We start from the raw sequence: 25,755 nt of genomic DNA on the forward strand, positions 1-25,755 counted from the left end.
TTTCTCGATGCTGCTCTTTGCTTCTGGTCTCAGGTTTAAGTTCCATTATCTCTAACACATTTTCTGTGGACAACTTACCTGGTTTGACTTTAATATCTCACAACATAAAATCATCATTTGTGTGTTTGAAAAATAACAGTATTTGACCAATATCCCCAGAGATAAAATGCTCTAGCTTGTATGTTAACTTTTTCCTCAATTTTCCTTGGTAAAGAAATTTTCAGGAAAAATATATCCTCATAAGCCTCATGTGTTCTCCAAAGGGGTCCTATGCTATGTGAGTTTTTATATCAAGACAGTGGCTGCCTATAGTGTGCTTTATTCTATGTAGGACTGGCTAGAAGAATGTTTCAGATCCTAGCACTGATTTTTTTCTTCAAGAAGCAGTGAAAATGATGTCATTCATTACTTCTATGACATATCCAAAATTCCTACATATGTGTGTACATATATATATATATATATATGTATATATATATATATATATACACACACACATGTAGTTTGCTTTAATTCAGCAATATCTAAATTTTGTATAGGCTTCCTGCTGGGGTCTCTTGGTATTTGACTAAAATAAGCGGAGACCCTAGTTAGTCTCCAAATTTAAATTTCCTTTAAAGAATAAGTAAGGAGGGAGGTAAAGTGAATGCCACTGACATGCAGGAGTCACAAGAAATATTTACAAATTATTTTAATTTTCCTCTTAATTTCCACAACTCGGACAGCATTTATAGCTTTCGAGGTAGAATACAGGATTTCTTAAAGATATTCTATTTCTGTAAGTATTTCTCTGAGTCAAATACAATTTCTAAAAATTTAACAGAATCAGCTAATTAAGATAGAAGGTGTGGAAGTGGTATGTTAACTCCTAACTTCTAACTTTGGAGTGTTTCGTACACTGAGCCTTTCTTAAAATTTGAATATGGAAGAGCCTTCCAAATTCAAATCCTGGCTTGGGTATTGTTCTTACATAAATCACACCATATGGTTCCTATATGTAGGACGCAAACACACATTACTCAGAACTTTGGTCAAGGCATGGTGTTGCATACTTGAAATCTAAGCATTGGGAAAACTAAATCAGGAAGATCATGAATTCAAGGCTGATCTGGGCTACGTACAAATACCTTATCTTAAAAACTCCAAGCCCCCAAACCTAAGCCTTAAATATAAATCTAAACAAACAAAAACACTAGCAACATTTGGTGGTGGTTCTAAAAGATCGATGACTCTGACCTTTTCTCCGGTTAGGCTAATGATGTCATTCCTAATCTTTAAGGTGACCCATTATATTAATGATGTCATTCCTAATCTTTAAGGTGACCCATTATATTAATGATGTCATTCCTAATCTTTAAGGTGACCCATTATATTAAGCCATTTGTAATGTATAATGGAAAGAATATTTCTTCCTGATATTTTGTAGACTATAAGCATATAGACATAGATTCTAAGAAAATTTAAAATTAAGATTATCAGAGCATAATTAGGCATATAAAGTAAATACCCTGCCACTCTACAGTGAAATTTCAAAATAAAACTGTATTGTAGAGAGCTGTGTAGACTTTTACTATGATTCCTTTTAATAACAGATTTTACGTGCATGTGTGTTTTGCCTGCATGTCACTACAATATATGTGTGGTACCCACAGAGGCCAGAAGATGGGCTTGGATCCTCTGGGACTGGAGTTATAAAAGGTTGTGAACTGCCATGTGGACCCAAACTCAGGTCTCTGAAAGAGCAGGGAGAGTTTGTGACACTAAAGCTGTCTCTAAAGCCCCTTTAAGATGATGTCTACCATGCTTCATCCTTTGTTCCACTAGATTTTTAAGTTTATAGATGTGTATATTTGGGGGTGACAGAAATGAGCATGTGACAAAACAGAGATGTGTCCCCTTCTCTCTTATACTAAGGTGTCTTAATGGAGCCCTGGCTGGAGTCACAGTGGAGGTCTACCTGGAGAGCCACCTGACTCTGTCTCCCAGGGCTGAGGCTATAGAAACCAAGTTTATTTCTAATAGAGTTAACTCTTAAGGGACTGGCGCTTTAACTTAGTATTGTTCTGCACATTGAATTATAGTGGACCATTTGACAGTCTGGATTAACAACTTTAAGAAAATCCCAAAGATGGAGTATAGGAGGTTGAAGGGAGTTCATTTTGGAATTGAAGAATAAAATCTGATAGGATAGACATCATTTCCTTTCTTTCTTCGTCTTTTTTTTCCATCTAAAGCAAAAAAATCTTGAAAATTAGTATCACTTCAAGAGGTTTTTCATTTCCAATGTCTAAGTCAGTATACATTGTCTCTGTAAAGTCAACACCAGTAACAGATTTGGCAGTAACACTTGAGAAAATAGGACAAATATACATGGATTTAAGCATGGAAGAGATAAATAAGCAAAATAATGGAGAAATGCTACACGGTTAAATTCATCGCCCATCGTCTAACCAAACACACAGAATGAAAATAGGGATCCCCAGAACGTGACACTAGAGCACACTGCCAAGATACAATCACGCCACTGTTATGTCCTGAGCAATGAACAAAGGACAGATGGTCATGACCTCTCTGCAGGGAAGGAAAAAAAAAAAGAATAATGATACAAGACACGTAAATAGCAAAAACTGTCATGATTGCTGAGATTTGGAAGTAAAACAAAATGAAGAAGCTTCTACAGTAATGAGGTTAAAATAAAATACGTCTAGTTTTGCCAGCCACATTGCAGAATTGAACAGTCACCTGTGGTTTTCCCGCTTAAGCACAGGAGAGATGATTTGGTCTAGTGTATTTGATAGCAGGTTTTAAAAAAGGTTTCCTGGAAGGAGAGTGGGCCTGAAACTTCTGTTTTTTTAGCAAGTTCAGCCTTCTTATAAACTGCTATGAATAAGAAAACACAAAACGCATACATCAGAAAGAAAATAAGCACTTGGAACAAAAAATGAACAAATTTTTTCATAAGTAACCAGTAAGAGGCTTTTTCAGTAGAGTAATCGAAAATTAATAAAAAAAAAAACACAATTTTTAAAGAAGTGATTGTTAAATGAACCTTTTTTCCTTCTCACTTCATCCCTGGAGACCGTGCTAGGTTCCTTTTTAGCTACTTTCTTTCAGGAGTGGAATTCTGCCTCTCCCAGGTTTTAAAGGGTTTTTTCTTTTCTATGTTTTCAAGAGATGGTCTCCGAGCTTCCTTCTCAGCTTTCTCCTCTTTAGGGATAGTTTCTACTGTTCCTAGTATGATGCTTCTATCATCATCTGTGGAGCAAAGCAAACCATGGCAACAACAGTGATCGCATTAGTGACAGATGCATAAAAGCCGTCATATACTTAACATATTGTCATGTAAATAGAGACCCTTCTTTTTTTAAATCTTAACCAAATTCCCCACTAGGCTATGGGCTTTATTGGGAGAAGATTAAAAAAAGAAGCACACCTTGAGTGGTCCACCCACAGGCTGTCAGGCATCCATGATGGAGTCATCAATGGTGGTCTCGTCTTTGAATCATCGTAGGTTTCTGTTTTATATTCTTGAGTATGCAAACCTCTTCTCTCTCAGGGGTAGCTGGGGCATCTGGAGAGCCATCCTTGGGTTCTGCCTGGGCTTCTGCTGCCATCTCTACTTCGAGCTCTTCATCGTGAGGGCACGGTCCTCCTTTCCTCTCGGGCTGAGCTGGAGCTGCGAAGCGCACACTATGGGACCCCGACTCCCCTTCATGGGTGGTGGTCTGCAGCTACAGTGATGAAGTCATCTTCGATGGTCACTACAGACTCAATCCCACCTTTGTGTTCACCTCTGGGCAGGTCTCCACAAACTCCTCCTACTCCTGGGACAACCAGGTCAGTAATCTGAAGGTGTCTGAGCGGAAGAGCAGTTTGTCATATTCCTCCCCCAGCTTCTGATCTCTTTCCTCACTTGGGACCCTGCTGCTTCAGGCTGTGGCTGGGGTGACATCAGCAGGTATGGCGGGTATATCTGGAGGTCTCTGTGCTTTCTTCTTCCTTTGGCAGCTGGATAATTCCTTGAAACCTCAGCTTTCTCATCTGTGATAAGTCAGCCTCCGAAACAGGAGGTGGGCAAGGGATTTCCACAGACATTTGCGGGCAACTTCGTCTTGAATCAGAGTGTACTCTGGAGAGATTTCCTTCTTGCCCTCATCCGGCTTCAGGGGACTCCATTGTGAGGCTACTCATGCTCACCACTAGACTCATAGGACTCTTCTTTGTCTACAGCCTCCTGGTGCACCAGGTCAGGCTTCGCTACCTTCTCTTTGACTTCTGTTTCACACACTTTGAGCCTTCTTTCAATGTGGCCAGGCTCAATAACCCAGGAACGAAGCATCTTCTTTGAGGTCCTTTGGATGAGAGTGTCAGTTCCTGAGAAAACCTCGCACTTGAGCTCTGTGGCCTCTACATTCATCCCCTGAGCCATCTGCCAAAGTCACTGATCTTTTTATATCTAGCGGACTTGGCTCAGCTTTCGTTGCAGCAAAATCGACCCCTGATTCGGCTTTTGTGGGCTGGTTCCACCTCAGCCACTTCCGGCACTGAACTGGAGACCTTTTGCTGCTTTCTCTGGTGACGTGTCTTCAGCTGTTGTCAGTTCTTTGGCAGAGGCTTCCTCATAGGTTACACCTAACCCAAAGACCTCCAATTTCTCACCAGCCTCTTCGGCCTCCTTGGCAAGTTCCTTTGACTTCAACATCTCCTCACTCTGTTCAAGGACAGTGTCCATTTTGTCGTTAGTTTTCCTGTCATGGTCAACCTCCCGACTCGGTCCTGATTTGTCAGCAGAAGTGGGTGGAGATGTGTCTTTCTCAGCAGTGAACTCATCTTTGACTCTTCCTGCAGCTGCAAGTTTTACTTCAATCAGTGAAAGGTCTGTCGCCAAATCTCTACGGACTTTGTCATCAGTTCCTTCATAAAATGAGCCACTCTCTCCCGACAAATTCTCAGTGTCTTGAACTGGTGATGGCAGAGGGACTGTGTATTTATTGAACACACAGTATCCCCATGTCTTCCAGTTGACTGTCAGGTTTTCCAGTGACTTGGTTTTCATCAGCGACAGGGTGGCAAACCAGTACCACTCTCTGCAATCACAGCCTCTGATGGGACTGATTTTCTCCTGGCAACCTCAGCATCTGCACTCACAAGAAGCTAACCTGGACCTGGTTCCTGCAAGATCTAGCATCTCAGGCAGGTCAGGGGCCATGACGGCACCGTTTTTTGTAATATTCTTTGGCTGGGAAGGGTGACTCGGAGGACGACTCAATCTGAATACTTTGTTCTCCAGTCACCTTTACTTCCTCTGCCTTCTCGCCTTCCTCTTTGCTCTCTACTGGGAAGCAAGGGACCTTCTCCACTGCAGGCGTGGTAGGGGGAAGGTAATCATCTCCTTCATCCATGCTTCCGCTCGTGTTAGTTATAAATATCAGAAGCCAGAGGGGAAAGATCATGGCCCCGGCCAAAGTTAAACCCAAGGGCAATGGAATCGAGGCAAGACATAGGCAAGTTGATGGACATGCTTCTTTGTCTATTGCAGACCGTCCACCAAGCCCTAAACTTCGACTAAGGGGTCAAATCATCCTTGTTCTTACTGTGAAAGGTCCCTTTTCTCCCCATAAACTTTTGGGTCAATAGTGACAATCCTTTCTTGAGGAGAACTTGGTTCTTCAGGTAGCTCAGATGGATAACTCTGGGCAAGAGTGCTGTATCCTGCTTCTTGTGCTGGAGCACTGGGCTGGGATTCTTTTGCCTGAAGTTCCTTTTCATCACGCTGGTCCTTGGGAGGTACAGTGCAAAAGATTCCTGGGCACTTCCTCTTGCATCACTCAGTTCATAGTAATCACTGCCCAACTGCTTGCTTGTTGCCACTTCTTTCCTTCAATGCAGATGTTTCAAAGTATTTGGACATTCCCGATTTATCTTCATAAAACGGCACACCAACCTCCGCTATTGTTGCAGACGCACTCCTTCAACTTATCTTTGACAGCCGTGTTCTCCTCAAAAAGTCCCTGGGTTTCTCTCATTTCACTCACTGCCTCTGGCTCATATGTCGCTTTTTCAAAGGTCTCAGAAGTCATGGCTGGAACTGAAAAGAGCTTGTTCCAGACTTATAGGGAATGAGTCCTGTTTTAACTCATCGGTTACATGTTCTCGGTCTTTCTGTTCTTTGGAGGAAGAATGCTCGGTGGAGGTCTGAATTACACCTGTTTCATCATCTCTCAATTTTGGGGGGTTCATCTTCTTTTGCCCACTGGCTTCTTCAATAGAAACGACTAATTTCTCGTCAAGCTTTGTGTGTGGCTCATCTTCGGTGAGTGTAGGTTCCTGTCCACTGGGGATTGAAGTTTCTTTTATCTCTTGATTTGTGGCACCTTTTCTTCCCCTGAAACACTTTCCTTGATATGGCCTTCCACTACTGGACCATGAGCATCTCTCGGTAGGGTGGCAGCTTCTGAGGACTGGAACATCTGCCTTGTCTGCTTTATCTTTCTGTGGCTCCTCATCTCTAGAACTATCTTTGGCAGTAGCTAGGCCACTGGTGTCCTGCAGGGACATTTTGTCATCTGGTTGGAAGAAGACAGGAGCCAAGGGTTGTGGTACTTCTGTGATTCTTTCATTCTTTATAATATCTAAAGGAAGAGTGAAACTTCCACCATGAAAGGGACTTGCATGGGAGAATCAAACTGCTTCCCTTCCATCTTGGAATATCCTCCAGCATGTCTTTTTCCCTCATGGGTGTCAGAGGACCAGGAGATATTGGGGCAGCTAGACCCCATTCATCTTTCTTTGATTCCACTGGCATTTCAATGAACCAGTCTTTCTGCTCTTTTGGAGCTACAGGCTCTGCAGACAGGCCGATGCTAGGTACTGCTATGGCTTGGTTCTACGTTCTGTTTTATGTCTTCCAGGTTGGTACCAAAAGTGTGCGCAAATGGGACGGAGGGTGACTTTTCCCCTTCCACGTCTTGAACATCCTTGTATCTTGAGGAGTTTTAGTAATCTCTGGCTGAGGAACTAAGGCAGCATGCTCAAAATCTTCACCAGGCTTACTCTGCATCTCCGATTCCTTTCTCCCTTGTCTAAAGGCTCAGCGAAAGAGGAAGCCAATTTCTGCGGCTCAGGGAATTCCATCTTCGAGGCTGTAAGTAAATCTGAGTAATTGGGTTGGTTGTAAGCAAACAATAGGCAACAGCTTTCGGGGCAGTGAGCTTAAAATCATACTTACAAATAGGGGATGGATGAGCGGGTCAAGGGGAAGCCATGGACCATGCAAGCATGCTGCCCACTGAAGGATGAGCATGGAATGTCAGGCCTGGAATCTGTGTGTGCTGGTACTGAGTGAAGTCTTCTAAATGAACTGTACACACACTATAAGAAGAGTTGGCCTCAGACTACTTATCCTTTTTGATTATTTGGTCTCTTCTATACACCATATGGTGCATGTTAGAAGGAAAAAGGAAAGTCTTCATTCTATTGATCAAGGTGGAAATGAATCCACATCAAGGAACTAGATAACAGGGTACAAGACATGTGCATGAAGGGTATTTCCTGAGTATTTCAAATTTTCTCACTTGAAAATGAACCTGGCAGTCCTGGGACACATGCCAAGAAACACATAATGATTCAAGTATTAGCAGTTTCAGGTAACTTGATGAAAAGTTGTGAGGGCCCATATGGGGATACTGAAAGTTATTGGCAAAAGGTTTTAGAAAATAGCTGAGATTCAAGTAAACATTTGATGTCAATTTTTATATATATAACCTAAGAATTGATAAGGCAGTTTGTACTTAATCTAAAAATTTTAACTTGCAGTCATGGTTTCTGAATTATAACAATGGGAAGAGCAAGACATTTTTCAAAAAAGTCAACTACTACAATGTCTTCCTCCCCAGGGTCCTGACGTCATTCCCTGGACATGGCCAGCTAGCAAAAACATTGGCTCTTGTTGGCTTGGAAATACTTGACATCAAATAAGTGACATGGCCTCGGTTTTATTTACATGTCAATCCAAGTGTCTCTTTAAGGTCTTTCCTGTGGTCACTAGCACTTAGCTCAGTGATTTGAAAAGGATTTGGTGGTGACTCATAAAAATTCAGCCATCTCCTGAAGATGGGGCATCATGACCCTGATGGACTGTGGGTGCTATTGTAATGAGAGCAATGTAAGTAGTTAAAACCTGTAATGAAATCTAGATGAATGAAAATTAAAGCGATACAGGCATGATACGGCGTGCGCTGCCCGGCAGAGACAATGACAAGGGGAGCACCGACACGGTGTTGAAGGAAACCAAACCAGCAGCATTTGTTGAAGCATAAAAACGCACTCTGCGCTGCAAACAAAAGCGACTGTATCACTTAAGCCTGTACGTGCTAAAATCCAGCTCTAGGGTTTGAAAATAAGCGTATGAATTGCTGTCCCAAAACATAAAAAACAAAAATATACATGTATTAGCAATGTGACTGGCAAACTCTGGCGATGAGGAGGAGGGGGGTTAAACCAAGGAAGAGTTTCACACAGCATTATCAGCCTGCGGCAAAGCGTATTGTACCATGGCAAAGGACAACCAGCTGCAGCAGGGGACAACCAAGCTCTCACAGCGTCTGCGCAAGCCACAGTCTCCGCTCACGAAGCCTGAAATGGTGTCTTATGACCATGAGAAGCCCCAGCGGTGGACCAGCGTTGGAAAGGCATTCGCTTGGTGAAAAACCATGGCAACACATTTGCGGCACGCATGCAAATCCTGACAGACACACACCTTCCTTGATAGAGGAAGGAATTTTTACGTCCGAAGCCACCTCCGTGACCTCTTTTACACTTTTCTCATGTGGAGCCCCTGCCAGGGCACTGTCTTCTGGAACTATCTGTGCCTCTGCGCTAGATTCCACTTGGCCCTCACTGAGGCCCTGGGGTAGTCTGAGGTCTTAGCAGCCCCATGCTCTTTCCCAGGAAGGGGAGGCAGGTTTCGTGTCCTCAGTCATAGCACCCTTTAGCGTTTTCTTCTTTTTGGGGGATGGAAAAGATGTTGACATCATGACCACAGAACAATACACGAAAGGACATAAATATTATTCATGGAACACTTTCAGCTCCATTTGCATGACCTCTCTGGGGCATCAGGCATGTTTTCACTTTCCATCTGAGCAAATTAATAACCGAATGACAGACACATTGCGTACTCAGTGGAAATTTATGACGGATAATATGCTGATAGAAATGACTTTGAAAACTAATTAAAAGTTTGTGCTATTCATTTTAAAAATCGAGAGCTGAAAGGGTTTTATGGATTGATCACCCTCATGGGAATGGCAGCAAGATGAGCACAGGGGGAAGGCTTGTTGGAGATTAGAGATGGTGTCGCCCCAGCAGACAGAGAAGACAGATGTACTGGTATGCGGAAAACAAGCTTCCCAGGCGCTTAGACACGTGTTTTCTCCAATGCAGGAAGTCCCCTACACAAGAATCCCTGACTGCATTATTTAAATGTGGAATCTTTGAAAGACAATTTTAGGAATAAAACAGCCTTAGCCTCAAGTGTTACCTACTCAATTGCTTAATGGTTTCATCAAAAAAGTCCATCAGAGTACTCAAAACACAATGCTTCTAAGGAACAGCTATAAAGGTCATTTATTAAGGCCTCTGTTGAATTATCTGATACTCAAGGAAAAGATAGAAAGCCAAATACTTTTTAACTTGAAAATTTGATCATTTTTCCCTTGAATACAACTGTTTCCACACTACTTAGTCAGTAATAATTTATATGTAGTTCTTTCTGACAGTAAGAAAAAGTGTCCATATAGGCATGTCATCTTACGATGCATCAAAATAAAATCCATATTAGAAATATCATGCTAGGATGCAATTCCAAATAAATCACTAAGGAAAGATGATGGAGTGGCACTCGGACTGCCAAAAATAACCCCTCCCAAAGGTATAAATGGAAGTAATGTCAGTCTTTAAATGCAAACATTAAGCTTCTGAGGGCCACAAATTATTTTTTCATTTGCTTTCATTTACATTTCAAATATCCACAAAAATAAATGAATCCATTTTACCTTTAATAAATGAAAGGAAACCACATTAGCTGTTTTAGAAGTCTGCAGTGGGAAGATTCTTATGATAGTCCCATAAAACAATTAGACATTGTGGGAACGACTACAGATGGAAAGGGAAGGAATTTTCTTTTTTAAGAAATATTAACACCCTGGAGGGTGGCAGAACTCCGTCATCTATCTTTCCACATTTACCACGCAGACATTTTTGTGTCTGTGATTTAATTTTGTAATGGATATTTTAAAAATTTCAATTCTGCTTTAATTATCAGAAATTTTTTATAATGCATAATTTTATTCTAGTTAAGAACTTTAAGCGTATCTAACTTCACCAGGGCAGGCTTATCAGATGAAGTCTGACCAAGTTAATTTATTAATTTTTAGATTCACATAATGTTTTGACCTTTGATTTTTAATTTTGAATCAGGTATGCTTGTGCCCCTGTACCTATCCCTTAATTACAAATCTCCCAATCATTTCAGTCACTTTCAGTTTGCACTGTTAAAGTACTGAGCTTCATTTAGTGCTGGGTACACTTGTTAGGGTGCCAGAGCTGTTGGAGCTCTTTGTTTTCAAAATGACTTGGAAAACCTCACTGTCATGCCTGTGCCTAGCAATGCGCGAGCTGATTCCTTGCTCCTTGGGCTTGTCTGTCCTTGTGTTCCTTGGCATTTTCTTCTTTCAAAAAAAAAAAAATCCCTAGTTAAAATGAGACAAGGGGCATCCCATACCTCCTGAATTTCATGCCCATGATAGGTAGCCACACAATAGGGCAGCTCAGCTGTATGGGATCAAGGCCCTGAGTCCCCAGCCTTCATTTTAGGCAGCTCTGCTGAGGAGAACAGCCACCGAAGAAACCCCCAATTTCTTACTTATTGAACATGTAGTCAACAGTTTCATCCCATAACATTTATTCTGCTCTAAGTGGATCTTTATTCTTTATTTTTAGAGAACAAGCATATGAATATAATTGTAAAAAGGTGACTTCCATTTAAGACTGGTCCTAGTAAATAGTCAATATCTAAGGAGGAAAACAAACATTAGGGTCATCTTCTTCAGTTCAGGTAAATAACATGTTCTTACTGAATAATTATTTACAAGGAACAAAAAGGAGTAATACTTTAATTGAATTATTTCTTCTTTCCTTTTTCTTCTCCCTTTCCAACTCATAGGAGCAATAATGTAAAAAAAGAAAAAAAGGAAATGCCTGTTTTGTTTCATGTAACTCATTTCTTTCATATAAATTTGAGGCATCTCAGTTGAAAACTCCGTATCTAGGGACTTCACTTTCATGTGGACAAAACAAGCTTGTGCCCACACACCACCCACACAAAGCACACTGAACATGATGGGTGTGCACAGAGCTGCAGGCTGGGAGGAGGAGCAAAAGGGCACCATGCTCCTGTTCACCTTTCTCCTGGCCTAAGTGGCCCTCTGCGCTCTGTGCTGTGACACGGGGGAGCACACTAGTCCACTCTGAGCAGAACAAAGGGTGCTCATAGTACTCCTCATCCGAACTGTAAGGCTCCTCATCAGGTACAGACACCGAGATGGAGGGGGCTAGGAGCCTACGCCTCTCCCCGCTGCTGGCAGGGTTCATGGCTGGGGAACCTGTGCAGAGGACCCACTTGATCCTCAGCCCCTTCATCTACAAACAGACACACAGGAAGAAACTGCAGGGAGAACTGGACAAGACAGACATGAGATCAGACAGACGAGACAGACACCCACAGGAGGACATGAAGGGTCACCGAAGCAGCACGGCAGGATGGAAGGGACTGAGACAAACTGAGCTGATGGAGGGTGGAGGCAGTGGATGGTCCTTTTCTGGGTACTTAGCTAAGACTATTATTTAGGGGAATTTAGCATTGATCTAAAAGAATAAAACCCATTGACACCTCTGCTGTGAAATAGAAATTAGCTGTGCATCCTTCTCCAGTAATTCAGAATAACCAAGGAAATATTCGAACAGAAACAAATCATCACAAAACAAATGCATTCTTTCAAAGATATTTCTTCCTGAAGGTGGATTCATACGTTATCACAATCGGAAATTAAGAAAGAGAACTGTTGCCAGGGTACCATGTCTGCTCAGTTACCGGGGAGAAACGTCTCCTGTTTGACTGTGATTAGCTAGTCATGCACAAAGGCTTAACATCTTGCTTAATTTAAGTTTTAATGATTTCAACCAGAAAGTAATACAGTTTCTTACATTCACATTGTAGATTAGTCTGCTTAGGGTCATCTGGACTCTCCTACGCGTCAATGAGCCTAAAAACGTTAAGGATGTGCCCCACTTGGCTGTTGATGCAGTCATCTCTCAGAATTATGTCCAGGTTACCCAGGTATTCACTAATCAATATTACTTATATCCAGACCTACGTTAAAGTATGTTACTCTAGACACTATTCTGGTCTTACTTTGCAAATGCACTGTAACGTAAGGACTGTCGCTTTCCTTTCAATAACCAAGTACTGGAAACTGGAAACAGATTTAAAAGCATGAGCATATTAAAAATAACACTCTGTGGAGAAAATGCTTTTAGAGCCCTTTAGCCCATTAGTTATTAGTCAGCACACCTAGTCCTGTGGAAGTTATTCCTGGTCAAGTGTGCAGAAATGTCTCATAATAATGGTAGTTATTATACCATAGGGAAGATTAACCCCAAAATGATGCTTGCTATTCTCAGCAGCAGCTGAGCAGACAACTGCAGGGGGTCTGTTCTGCAGCAGAGACTAGACGGTAGCTCTGGGCTTGGGATTGGTCCTTGTCAGTCACATGTTCTCTAGTGACTCATAGACACCACGCTTGCAAACTACTTATAAAATGTTTAACTTGTTCAACTCATTTCATGCTCTGTCAAATAAGGAAAAAATGAGTTATGCATTTCTCTGCTTTTCTGCATTTGTTTTCTGGGAAGCAGAAGATTACAAACACAAAGGGGGCAGTGAGGGCTGAGAGCTGGTGGTGAGGAGGTGCTAGGCACTCGGTGATGTCTCAGTCTCCTGGAGCATTGGACCTTGACAATGAGAACAGCTCAGAGATTATAACATCTCACAAGAAGCGACATTTTTCTATTTTGAAAAGTTTTGGTCCAGTCCCAGGATGGCAGAACCATTTGTGGAACCTTTAGTTGCCCAAGCAGAATGGCCATTTCTCTTTAGACCTTGCCTCTTCGCTCAAAACGGATAGCTGACCAAGTCCAGACCTCTCCCAGGACAGTGTGCTCTAAGAACTTCAAGTTTCTGCTCAGAAGTTGTGAGTAAAGGCTGTCTGTGACTCAAGCCTCAAAGATAAAGCAGAACACTGTATGCGTGTGTGTGTGTGTGTGTGTGTGTGTGTGTGTGTGTGTGTGAGAGAGAGAGAGAGAGAGAGAGAGAGAGAGAGAGAGAGAGAGAGCCTGAGCAGTGCAGGAGTCCCCAAGGGGGAAGACAGAGGCGTTAAGAGTCTCCTTTGTTGCAGAGATGATATGCGCATGATGGATGCTTTGGTGACCACCGTTGGGGTGGGTAAGTAATACAAAATAAACAGACAAACAAATACATAAGGAATGGAGTATGTATTGGGGAGACATTTTATAAAAATCCACATAAGAATGGCAGCTTGTACCAGACTCCTGTCTGAAGGCAACTGACTTGCACAGTTCTATAGTACCAACCCTGAGAACTTTAGCTTTAGAGAAGTATGGAATTCTGAGTTGGAAGACTCAGATTTAGATATAAATTCTAGCTGAGTCATTATCGAAAGCTAAACAATAATATTCCTGACAAAACATGTAATCTCTATCTCTGTGGGTTGCTGGATGAAATAAATGATAAGATATTGGTAAAACTGCTAAGCATAATGTGTAACTATTAAAAATTATCCTTCGTTTGTATTTTCATGGCGTGCATGCATGCACACACACAAACGCCTACAGGTGCAATGTACACTATGCTATACACGTGAAGGTCATGGGACAACTTGGTTCTCTCCTTCCACAACATGGGTCTTTGGTGTCAGACTCAGTTTATCAGGCAAGTGCCCTTTTCCAGATGAACCTGTGTGTAACTACATATATGTTCGCATGGTATCTTCCATTTGCTCAGCTTTAAGTTTCCTCTTTACCTTAACTTGGCAGTTGAATTTGAAGTTGAGAACCTTAGGGAAAATGTGAATTTACTTTATATGCTACTTTCATGGCTTTGTTCATCATTTACTATAAGTTAATGCAATTTGGGAACTTTTTTTTGTCACACAATAATCTCCTTCATTTACCAAGTGCCATAAGAGGATTGGATGACCTTGAGAACCTTAGCCTTTTTACATAGCTCTTCTGCATAACTACAGACTTCAGAAATGAGCTTTAGCTGCTGACTGAGGAATATTTTCCTGCTAGTTTGTGTTTATTTAAACTTTTTATTAACATCTAAAATTTTATATTGGGCAAAAGGAAGATTTGTTCTTCCAAACTCAACCTTGGTTGATCAGACCTTTTTGGGACAAATCTTTGTCACATTTATGAGAATCTAGCGCTCATGGGCTACCAAGGACTAATTATTACTGTTGCCTCATGGCGCAGAGCAGAAGGCAGCTGACCCCACTTACAGTGTTCCCTAGCATCTTTCTCCAATTTGCCAGCTTCTGGCCAAAGATTCCTCTGTGTCCTGTGGAACTGCCACCCACAAATGACATGGAGAGGAGCCACTTTCAGATAACAACAGTTCTGCTTCTGTCTCTGTCACTGGAAAATATCACCCCAGAACTCTGGATTTCCTGCACAAGGACCTCTGCTTCAGAGTATTCTCTTGGATTTTCACAGACTTCCGTGTTCTGACAGCTCAGTCCGAATGAGCTGCTATGACTAACAAAGGAAGGAGGAAAGGAAGTGAGGACACATTGTAACTAACAGAGCCCTCTAGAGCAGAGCCATGATTTGCTTCCTATGTGAGCTACTTGTTAATTTTTTTTCAATAAAATCTCTTTTAGGTATTTCCCCAAATAAGGACACATACTGAGATATGAAATATACTAATATTACATAATTACAGTAAATGGATGTTTTAAAGTGATGAATGTCAAATTATTTTCAATTTTTAAATGTCAGTCAATTAAGAAGCAAGAGTCCCCAGAGCCACTATTTACTCAATCTGAATCAAAGCGTTCTCTTCCATTTGTATAAAAGGATCAGATTGTGACTGTCCCTGTGCCCTCAATGTTGCTGGGGAGAGTTTGTGTCCCTGAGGGGAAAAGAATCTCTTAGACAACGAATGAAGCCTGCCCTCTGTCAGTAGTACACCACGCTGGGTCTTTAGTAACTCACTGAAAACTTAAGAAACCAAACAGTTCCTTCTTCTCTTGTAGCTTGTCACTCACTAGCTTGTTTTCTTAATTTTAACTTAAAAAAATCTGTTATTTGTTGAACATTAATTTACTGGGGTTTGAGATAAAGGATCAATAGAACTTTGCCTTGATCCTTTCACACATTAAAGATGAGATTATTATCTGATTTAAATGAATTATGTAGGGTTTATAAAATATACACATATCTTTTCACATAACTTAAAAGATAGTGATCTATCATTCGATCTTTATGTACCTTAATGTCTCTTTTGAAAAAGAAATAAATGAAAAAGACAAAGTAAGGTTGAAATATAATTGAATTACTTGGAATGAGAAGGGAGGAGCATCTTCCCTGAATATGCTGGACCAATGTGAGGAAGGCAATTCCTTACATTCTGATGTCAAAGTGAAGCCATGTCTGATTTATTCATAGTCTCACTGTGTGTGACGTGTTTTCTGTAAGGAAGAGACCAGGTGGATCCCCAGACAGATAGGAGGAGTCTCCTTGCCTTTCTGCTACAATTCCCACTGAGTAAGAGGAGTCAATAACCCGACCTCACGCAGACTTTTGGAGTGGGCCAGCTCTGACAACATCATAGCGCTTTCTGGGTTAAGAGGATTCTTGGGCACTCTCATGGTTTTAAGTGGGAGTTCAGACACACAGAGAGAAATACAACTGTCATGCGCAGCTTCCTGCTGCATCTCCAGTGGACAACGAATGAAATCCAGGCCCTTGGCCCCAGCTAGTTAGTTACGGCACTCTCCATTTCTTAATCCCTTCCCCGCTTCTCACTACCTGTTAGCCATGGCTCCCTGTCCTAGAACACAGCATCTCTGCATCTACTTGTGTGCGTTTGCGCATCCTGTTTCCTCCGCCCCACAGCTTTCACCCGTGGTCTACCAATATTTCCTCTCATTTTGGAACTAGAAATACAAGAAAAGAAGGATCCCTTTTCTGTTCTGTCCAGAGGCTGTTGTCCTTACCCTTCCTGGAGGCAATCCACTTGAATTATTTGTAAGCTTATTTATTGCATTCTTGTTCACCATGCAGTTTGTTCTCTAAAAGGAAGGATTATGTATGCTTTGTTCTCAAGCATTTGCTCGGAATTCAAAGTGTTTCTGGGACATGATAGGTGCTCAATAAATATGGTCCAGATGACCGGAAAAGCATAAGTGAGTCCAGACAGAATCTTTCAGATGTATAAATGGTATTGTAAATGACATTTAAGGAGATTAACTAATAGCCAGTTGCTGCTACACACTAATTACAGTTGCCATTTTCTTTTCACAGAATGATTTTGCTTGTTTTCTGCTATTTCAGGTGTCAGATTAGGAGGGGGTTGGTTTAATTATGAAAAAGCTTACCACAAAGAAGAGGTGTTGCTTATAAATCTGGGACTAAAAAAACTGCCTCAGAGCTAACAGCATGTAGTCGAGTAATTTAGTTTTCTGTATTTAGGAAAAATTGGAATGAATCAGATTATGAATTACAACATGATAAATGTTTAACGATGATGTTCTTTATCTTTGACATGGCAAATGATCTCTGAAGTGACAACACACGGAAAAGCAAATGAAAGAGAAAATGATTCAAACGGCCTTAGGGCGTGCAAACTGAAACTAAGCCTCTGTTGTTCCTCTTCCAAAGATCAGCCGGCCTTTACGGACACTCGGAGTCTGGGGACCGAGTTTCTGCTGAAGCACTGTCATCTAGTGCCTCTCATCTCACATTCTGAATGAGTGTTCCCAAAGCATCCCTCTGTTTTGTCAATGAGAACCGAAATGCTGATGTGGTGTTCTGTGTGAAGCAAGTTCATAAATATATTCATGGACGGTAGTAGGTCTCAGTGGGGAAGCATCCATAGCTTCTAGTTCACTGCTCTCAGTATCTGTTCATTCATTAACTTCCTGGTTTATTCATTAATTTTTGGTGAGATTTTGCTATGGGGCAGGCCCTGGAGGCAGTCTTGGCAATATAACCGTGAGTAAACTACACAATTTCTGGCACTTCCCTAAGAAAGTACTGACTCCTACTGTCTTGGGATTGTATTTGTTATTTCTTTTCAGCTGTAAAAGGATTGTATTATTTCGGTCCAACATCTCCACATTAAGCTAACTGCTTATAGTTATTCTAGCAACTTGAACACGGAGTTTTCACATACTCGATCTTTCCTTTTATATAATATTGACCATATTCTTAAGCTTCTGATTTTATATAAAACACTGATTCTATTTTCATTTTTGGGCTTATTTTCTTCTTGACGCTCTGAATTCACACCAGCCCTGTCTATGTTACCTGGCACTGGTGTCCCTGGCTGTGAACTGGAGTTTATTGTTTACCCTGTTGTACAGACTCAACCCTAGAAGGTCAAGAACTTACCTTCCTCCACTGCAACTGCTTGTTCTGAGGCTGGCGATGGTGGTGGGGAAGGTGGCAGATGAGCTGTTTCCTCAGCTGCTGTGGATCAAACACAGAGAAGTGAGACAGAACAGTTAATTCTCCCAGTCCCTTGGTCCTCCAATCTGCAAACAGACTCCTAAGAAGCTCTTATCTTTACCTGATTTACCTGTTGACAACTTAGAAGATTAACATTCCGTATTTATAAAAAGCCTTTTCTCCATAAAAATGAGTCGGAAACAAATGAAAAAAATTCTATTGTATTTCTAAATAAAAAAATCCAAGTTAAATTTGTAGCTTCATTTAGCCCTGAGATACTATATTATAATATACCCAGGCAAGCATTTTGGTTGGGATTAGAACTGTCTAATTAAAAACAACAAATTTTTGAATGTTCTGCAAAGTCTAGAAACAAATATTATCTTGCTCATTCATAGTCACATTGCTTGATAAAATTTTAAATGACATTTCACCTCCAGTTTAGGTTAAACTTCCTTTATCTTTCACCTTCAGAAAGGAAGAGTAAAGCCACACAGCCTATGGTGGCCATCAGACAAGCTCCACCCACCTAGTGGGAGCTGGGCCATTTCCTGGTTTTGGTATCACCGTGAATTAGCATATTGGGCAGGGCTCTGAACCACCTCTGACATCCTCCTGGACACTTACCTTCCATGTGACCTTTCTATGCAGGGAAGGAGCTTCAAAGGCAATAGTTCTCAATGAATGCCAGTGGCTGCATCTATTCCATACATTACATGAACTCAAGTTTTATGATATAGTTGTACCTTAGAGGTGGCTTTGTGACATCAGGTGTTTAGCTCCCAACTCTGAGATTTGTGCCATATATTTTTAAGATTTAAAACTTTAAAACTTGAATTTTATTTCAAAGAAACAAAGAACTGGAGTGAATGATAGATTAAAGGTTAACATTTTAAATTAGGTATTTTTTTCCAATTCTGTTCATGAGAAAGATAGCTCTTGATATTAAAAAACTCAGAATGACAAATATTGACTATATTATAAACTCTTAATCTGGAAAAGGAAAATATTCTTATTTTTGATTTTTAGCAAACACTTCAAGGATTCTTAATCAGGAAAAATATTAAGGATACACTGAGCTATAAAATAAGAAAAAAATTTTATGATTTAGAAGCCATGTCTTTTGGCTGATTGGGCATATGTGTGTAGGAAATAGACTGAATCCTAGAAAGTCTCCTTCCATTTATACATGTATATCTGTCTACTTATTCACCTATCTAGGGTCTATCCAGTCTCTATTATCTAACATATATATATATATATATATATATATATATATATATATATATAATAGTTAAGCAACTATAATATATATATGTTTCAGTCTATCCACTTAGCAATATATGTATTCTATTAATCATCTATGTAACTGTAATTTATCTTTGCATCTATCACCTATCATTTATGCATTTACATATTTATGTATCAACATCCATATCTATATATCTACTTGCGCAGGGCAGCAAGCCTTTGGCTGAGCGCCCTCCTCAGCAATTATGTGTTGCATGGCTCTGTGGCACTAAAGGGCATTTATGACCATTGGAAAGGGCAAGGCTATTGAAGTGCCCTTAGTTGAGCTATATGGTCGATTCTCAAATCACAAGGTAAGTCTCTCCTATGTGATTCACGTCACTGATGACTCTAACAAAGTACTAGCTACTGGTTTCATGTAGTTGAACCCATAAGGAAAGATAGTCATTTCTAATGGAAGCTTCATCTCACTTCATGTACATGGAGTCATAAAATAGTGATTTAATAAACAAAAAAAGGGTTATCATGTCTAACAACAAACATATTACCCTAAAACCTATCACCATGGGGTGGGGGGGTGAAAACAAGTCCTCCTTCTTCTGGTAGAGGTGGCAGGTGGCCTTATAGACGAAGTATGTACAAAGTAGAATATATGCTGTGACATAGTAGACTCTCTGCTGTGACAAGGGGCAGCACATGCTTGTCCCGACCTCGGCTTTTCTTATTTACCTAATGGCAGAGCTGCGGACTGGTCTTTGTGTTGGGCTTCTTTCTCTTGTTCACCTTTCAGGACTGCTACAGCTTCAGCCGTGACTACTTGAACTATCCTTGCAGATACTTCCTCTGCAAATAAACAGTAACAAAAGATCATATAGTGACCAGAAGTCCAACCGGAGAGCTTCAAGAATTGATCAACAGTATTTAAAAAGAACAACTTTAGGATTTGGAGATTCTCAGATACATTAATTGTTCAATGCAAGTCTAGCATTTAAGAGTCATCAGTTGAGGATGCTTCTTGCATTCCAGTGTTTTCCAGAAAACTGGGAGTAAGAGAGGTAGTACAGACACAGCAGACATTGGGAAAACATGATCCTTGTCTTCTAGATCATTCTTGAATCTTCTTATTAGCACTGATGCAACATTTAGTATCCTTCAGCAGCATTTGGAACTGTGCTGAGAGATATGTGATTACCCATGTGGTAAACATCCACAGTCCTGGGTGATTTCTTTCGACACCCACACAATTCTTGAAGCCTTTCTCACCAAGTTTTTGGCTAGACTGGATACTTAACACAGTATGATTATTTTTTTTTTCTTTGCAAAAGGGTAGAAAACAAATATAAAAGTTTTTGTTCATGTTATTCACACAAATTAGAAATAAACCATAGTCCACATTATGATTGCCAACTTTAAAAAGGCACAGTTACTTCATATACTTTGTAAGAATTTGACACATTTTAGAAGAGTATCATTTAAACTGGAGTCCTAAGTACCTGACCATTAATTAACTATCATCTACAACATTTTTATATGAGTTGAAGCTCTTTTTATTAAGAAAATATTAATAAAAAGCACAGTTATCATTAGCTTATGTGACAAAATTATAACTCAGCATTGCTACAATATTTCAATCTTTTGTGCAGGACTGCCTGTCGGTATCAACCAAAAGTTAATTGTTTATAACATAATAGAACTTGAGTCATGCAGAATGGATTCATACAAAACAGACAAAATGACACTGTGGGCATTTTATAAAGGAGTTTTAAAACAGTCCAAGTAGAGACAAGGAAGTAGAGAACTGAAGGCATGCATGCCCCTGGTCCATGTCTTCAGATTCACCCTTCACAAACACACTGTAACACATTATCATGTTTCATTGGTGACCAGTAACTTAGTTTCTATTGGAAAGAAATCCTAAGAAATTTGAATTTGTTATTTTTGTTTGGGGGAAAGCTAATTTAGAAATGTACTTTTGGTTTCCAGTGAACATAACTTATGAATGAGGTGACTTTATTTTTGTACACGTTTAGTATATTTGTCAGAAAATAATTTTAACATGATCTTGGAAGGCTTGTTAAACTTTCCTATTTTTTAAAAAGTTTATCAGGAGCTGGATATGTAGTTAAGTGATACAGTGTTTGCCTTGTATGCATAAGACTTTGGATTGAAATCCCAGCATTCATTTTTGATTTTAAAAAATTCTATTTTAAGACTAATCTAATAACCTATGAGGAAGCCAAGTTCATATTGGGTTAACTAATGTGTTACAGTTATTTGGAATAATAAAATTATTAAATTTTTTCAAATAGAAAATTATATGCCTTCTATTCAAAACTTCACTGTATTTGGAAACATGACCCTGACCAGGAGCTCTGGGGGTTTCATATGGTCCAGTGAATTTATAATCTTCCTTGAAAGAGGCAAAGTAATTTATCAACAAGATATTAATGGTAGTTTTCCCTACGAAGCAAGAGATGGCTTTTTTTTTTTCCCTAGCAGAAATGTAATTAGATCTCTCCTGGGTGGATTCTGCATCCCCATTGCCAGGCTCTTGGGATAGGAGCAAATTCACTCAGGGTTTGGGTTAGCTCACGGATAATTAAGAATAAATGTACCAAAAAACCACAAATGATCAAGTATGACAGTCATAGAATCAAACTAATAAAAGTGAAATTATAAAGACTCTTGTCTTATATATATATATATACTCATTATTTCATATATTTAATCATGTATGACATCTTTCATTCATCCTACATATGTCTACTGCTTCCATCCATCTGTCCATTCACCTGTCCACCTATCCACTCACCCACCCACCCACAAACCATATTTTTACCTTTTTAAGGGGTAACTATCCTTTAAGATAAGTTTTTAAGGAACTATTAAGTCTTTAGTTCAGTGGAATATGGGTCTGTACTGAAGAATTTCTACCATCTAGTTATTTTATCCTGATACATTCACTAGAACTCATTGTGCTTCTCACAAAATGGAACAAGTAATAGCCTTTGGTGCATGGGATGATGTGGGATCTCAGCTAGGTGCTTACATAATATGTAATAGACAGCACGCCAAGAATCCTTGATGAAAGAGAGATGTCCAGATGGTTCTTACTACTTCAATATCTCACTAGCAGCCATGGCAGTATATTCTGAGAGACTAGTCCCACCAAGCTAACATTATTATGACTATCTTTTGATACCATAACTCATTGTTGTTAATATTTGTGTCTATAATGATGGTCAGAAGAAGTATTTTTCAAAGACAAAGTTTTGAAGAAAGAAAACACCTTTTTTCTCTTTCTCTTGTTTCTCTCCTCCCCCCCTTCTCTAATTTTCTACTCTCCAACCTGGTTGCATAAATCCTAGGGTCCCAACTATTCAGAATCCCTATCATCAAGTCCAGCTCTGGACTATCATCTGGATGGAGCGCCAAAGAGCTAGCTGGCCTTAAAGCTCACTAGAACAACTAGCAGCAGGCCATCTCCTGTAGGTAAGAGAGCAAAAGGCATTGTTTTCATTGTTTATTTTCTCCACCTTCTCTTTTTCTTTTTCAAATGAATACACAATTTATGACTAGAAATTGGCTGTTGAGAGGATTAAAAATAATGTATTATCCATAAATTATTATCAACCATACACAATTGAAAGGTAATATAGACTTCTATAGTTGAAAGTTTAATACTGCTTATTGTAAATAGCTATTTTAAAAATCTCAATCATTTATTTTTGAACTTCAAAACTTTTTGGGAAGTGAAATTTTTTTTAGTTTATGCTATAAATTACATTAGTCAAGGAGTACTATGATATTTCTGTTTTCTCTTTTGTGAATGTTAAAATGTTTTGTAAATTAACATCAATTTAGCACTGGAGAAGTTACTAGTAGTTGACTAGTTTTTGAATGCTAACCTTGTGATAGTCTATTTTATCATTAATGTCAATATGACAATGAGCTTCTATAGGCAATGAAAATAGCTTGTCTGTAAAGTCCGGTTATAGCCAAGAAAAGTCTGTAAGAAAAACTTGTATAACAAAAAAGAAAACTCAGAAATAACTCAAGTACATCTGATTGCAAACTATTGAGAAGGAACATTAAGGGTAACTTCTCTGGATCTAATTTGTCTCATAGCTTTTTACAAAGTTGTAAAGTTGTTGACTATTGGATAGTATGAGAATACATGACATAAAGATACAGGATGAGAAGCATAGAGACAGGTCATCAGTTAGGAAAATATTTGGAATACCTCCTTGCTTCAATGCTTGGCACTGGCTACCAGACACCGTGTCAGGCTTTTGTGTCTTACGAAAGGTGTCTCAACTGACCTTGCACCACTGTGCTACCGTACAGCTCAGTACTTACAGCTGCTGCAGGCCCTTGTCCTCCCGCAGACTGCCCACACCACACCATCCCGAGGACCTTATTGCTTCAGTCTTCGTCATGGCAGGATTTTAAAGGCAGGCCCAGGATCTGGGCATGCTGCATCTTCATACTATGGTTACTGTGATTTTAGCCCACTAAAACCCAATTAATTAATAAAATTGATGGGGCTGACAACCTTTGAACAGCGCTGAAAATTCTAAGCTGCGTCTTGAGTGAAGATGGAACATTGTTGGTAGACCCACTAAGTGTTGAATGTGCAGCCCATGGATCTGGATCAGGACCAACTGTGCCTCCCTGAACATGCAATGGTTCACCAGTTAGACTGTGAACACAAAATCCAGGCAAATCGGCAAATGCCCGAACACATATTTTTGTTGATTTCTTGCAGCTTGTGAAAAGTGAACCAAGATGCATTGACAGTAAATTCAACCATATGGCTATAAAAACCACTAAATGTTTCTGCTTTGAAGTGTCGTGGGTACAATAATGGTGTGTTAAAAGAAATGACAAATCAGTCTACCGTACACTTGGTGAAAAAGGAAAACAAAACAATTTAAGACAGAATGCTCCTGTCAAGAAGGTTTTTCTCAGTAGGGTACAAAATGGTTGCCTAGGAAACCAATGTTAATTGCTGCTGCTGCTGGAATCTAGTCAACAAGGAAAGCACTGTGTAGTTCGCAGTGCTCTGCTAAACAAACACCCTCCATAAATTCATGAAGAGGGAAAAAAGGAAAATTCCTTGCTTCTTGCTTAATTTGGAGAGTAAATGGCTCCTATGAAAGTGTTTCCTTGAATCCACTAGTCATGAAAGCATGTAAGAACAGATTTTTGGAGAGTTTTGTTTGTTTGCTTTCCTGGCATCTTTGCATTAATTAAGGAACTAGGCATTGACACAGCCCACCCTTCAGACCTCTGCTGATGCACAGCGTCACTATGGCAACACTGCAGCCGCACAGCTTTGCTCAGCAGCCCTTTCTTCTGGATATTTCTTCTAAGAATACTGATCAAAACAAGGCTCCACCTATTTAAGAGGGCAAGTACATTGTACATAGAGTCAACTTATGAAGACAGACATTTAAGAAAAGAGATCACAGTTGTATAGAGTTCAGTTTTTTGGTTTTTGTTTTCTGGAAGGGGTTTATTTTGTGTCTGTTTCAAACAATGTAAGAAAGCTTAGTCATTCCTGGGAGAGACAAAAATGTTGCTCCCCTGCACACAATTGTTTTTGAAGCCCAGGGTAATCTTATGGAAGGACATGTTTTGTTTGTCTTCATTCTTACGTTCCAAAAGTGGCCACAGATTATTGACTAATTCTTCTATGGCCACTCATAAAGCCTCCCTTTTGATAGCCATGTCTAAAGTCATGTCTAAATCAGTAGGGATTATTGTTATAGAAAGATTTCCTTTTCTCTTTTAAAAAAATATTTTAAAATTATATGTATGAAAAAATTTCATGTATGTGTCCATTTCTACATGTGGATATGTGCAAATGATGGTTTGGATGTTCTGGAGCTGGAATTAGAGTCAGTTGTGAGCCATCTGGTTAGATGCTGGGATTTGAACTCAGGTCTTCTGTAAGAGCAGCACACATTGCACTCTTAATTGCTGAGTCATTGGTCTACCCCTCCCCACTCTCTCTATTCCTACCTCAATGTATATGTTCAAAGCCATCATCCTACCTAGATTATACCTTGGCATACTCAAATGAATCATTTAGAAATTTAACTGGACTGCCCTGATTTTCAAATTTGGTTAAGGAGAAAGGCATAACAAATTAAGATAAATAGCAGTGAGGGAAGACCACAGCATGAGGATGGTAATGCATTGAGTTAAAAGTAATTAGACAAGCAAAGATCAGAAACAACACCTTCTTGGAAATTTTATTTCTAAATTTAGTGTCCAAGATTAGAATAGAAAGGAAAATATTTAAGTAAAAGACACATAGTTAAGTGAATATGGTCCCTATCTAACTTTATACTTATACTTTCTAGTTTAAGGTTTGGGCAGTGATTTCTAGTCCTATTATATATACATATACATATTTATGATGCGACTTGTAGTTTATATAATAGAAATGTGCTAATTAAAGTATAATATTTTACTCATCCAAAAAATTGGGTAAACATCAAATTAATGAAGAATTTACTTCTTGAAAATTTCAAACAGCTTTTATCACAACTAATTAAATATAATCATTTTTAGAATTGGGGGATTGATAACACCAAATGAGGGACTTAAATGTTCTATGTTATATCTTATTAAAAATGCACTATTCTTTGCAGACTTTCGAAAACTTGTAGTGTCTTCTCTGCT

At 39.6% G+C, this 25,755-nt stretch overlaps 1 protein-coding gene across 1 annotated transcript in view; it reads right to left on the reverse strand.

Annotated features, from left to right (window-relative positions):
* Positions 1-25,755, reverse strand: part of Map2 (microtubule associated protein 2) — a 268,877-nt gene that overhangs the window by 24,416 nt on the left and 218,706 nt on the right. The window contains 41 exon segments of the mRNA XM_042055511.1: positions 2,764-2,838; positions 2,840-2,880; positions 3,050-3,103; positions 3,106-3,255; positions 3,432-3,459; positions 3,461-3,501; positions 3,504-3,531; positions 3,534-3,731; positions 3,733-3,792; positions 3,795-3,977; positions 3,979-4,100; positions 4,103-4,166; positions 4,168-4,185; positions 4,187-4,431; positions 4,434-4,551; positions 4,553-5,008; positions 5,010-5,066; positions 5,068-5,148; positions 5,150-5,224; positions 5,226-5,423; positions 5,425-5,531; positions 5,534-5,570; positions 5,572-5,598; positions 5,600-5,796; positions 5,799-5,874; positions 5,876-5,969; positions 5,971-6,083; positions 6,085-6,374; positions 6,377-6,461; positions 6,463-6,671; positions 6,674-6,697; positions 6,700-6,877; positions 6,879-6,982; positions 6,985-7,077; positions 7,080-7,142; positions 8,759-8,914; positions 8,917-8,953; positions 8,955-9,002; positions 14,820-14,821; positions 17,755-17,832; positions 19,792-19,905. Of these exon segments, the coding sequence (XP_041911445.1) occupies positions 2,764-2,838; positions 2,840-2,880; positions 3,050-3,103; positions 3,106-3,255; positions 3,432-3,459; positions 3,461-3,501; positions 3,504-3,531; positions 3,534-3,731; positions 3,733-3,792; positions 3,795-3,977; positions 3,979-4,100; positions 4,103-4,166; positions 4,168-4,185; positions 4,187-4,431; positions 4,434-4,551; positions 4,553-5,008; positions 5,010-5,066; positions 5,068-5,148; positions 5,150-5,224; positions 5,226-5,423; positions 5,425-5,531; positions 5,534-5,570; positions 5,572-5,598; positions 5,600-5,796; positions 5,799-5,874; positions 5,876-5,969; positions 5,971-6,083; positions 6,085-6,374; positions 6,377-6,461; positions 6,463-6,671; positions 6,674-6,697; positions 6,700-6,877; positions 6,879-6,982; positions 6,985-7,077; positions 7,080-7,142; positions 8,759-8,914; positions 8,917-8,953; positions 8,955-9,002; positions 14,820-14,821; positions 17,755-17,832; positions 19,792-19,905 (4,424 nt within the window).

This window comes from Arvicola amphibius, chromosome 8, assembly GCF_903992535.2.
Source record: "Arvicola amphibius chromosome 8, mArvAmp1.2, whole genome shotgun sequence".
Taxonomy (NCBI): Eukaryota; Metazoa; Chordata; class Mammalia; order Rodentia; family Cricetidae; genus Arvicola; species Arvicola amphibius.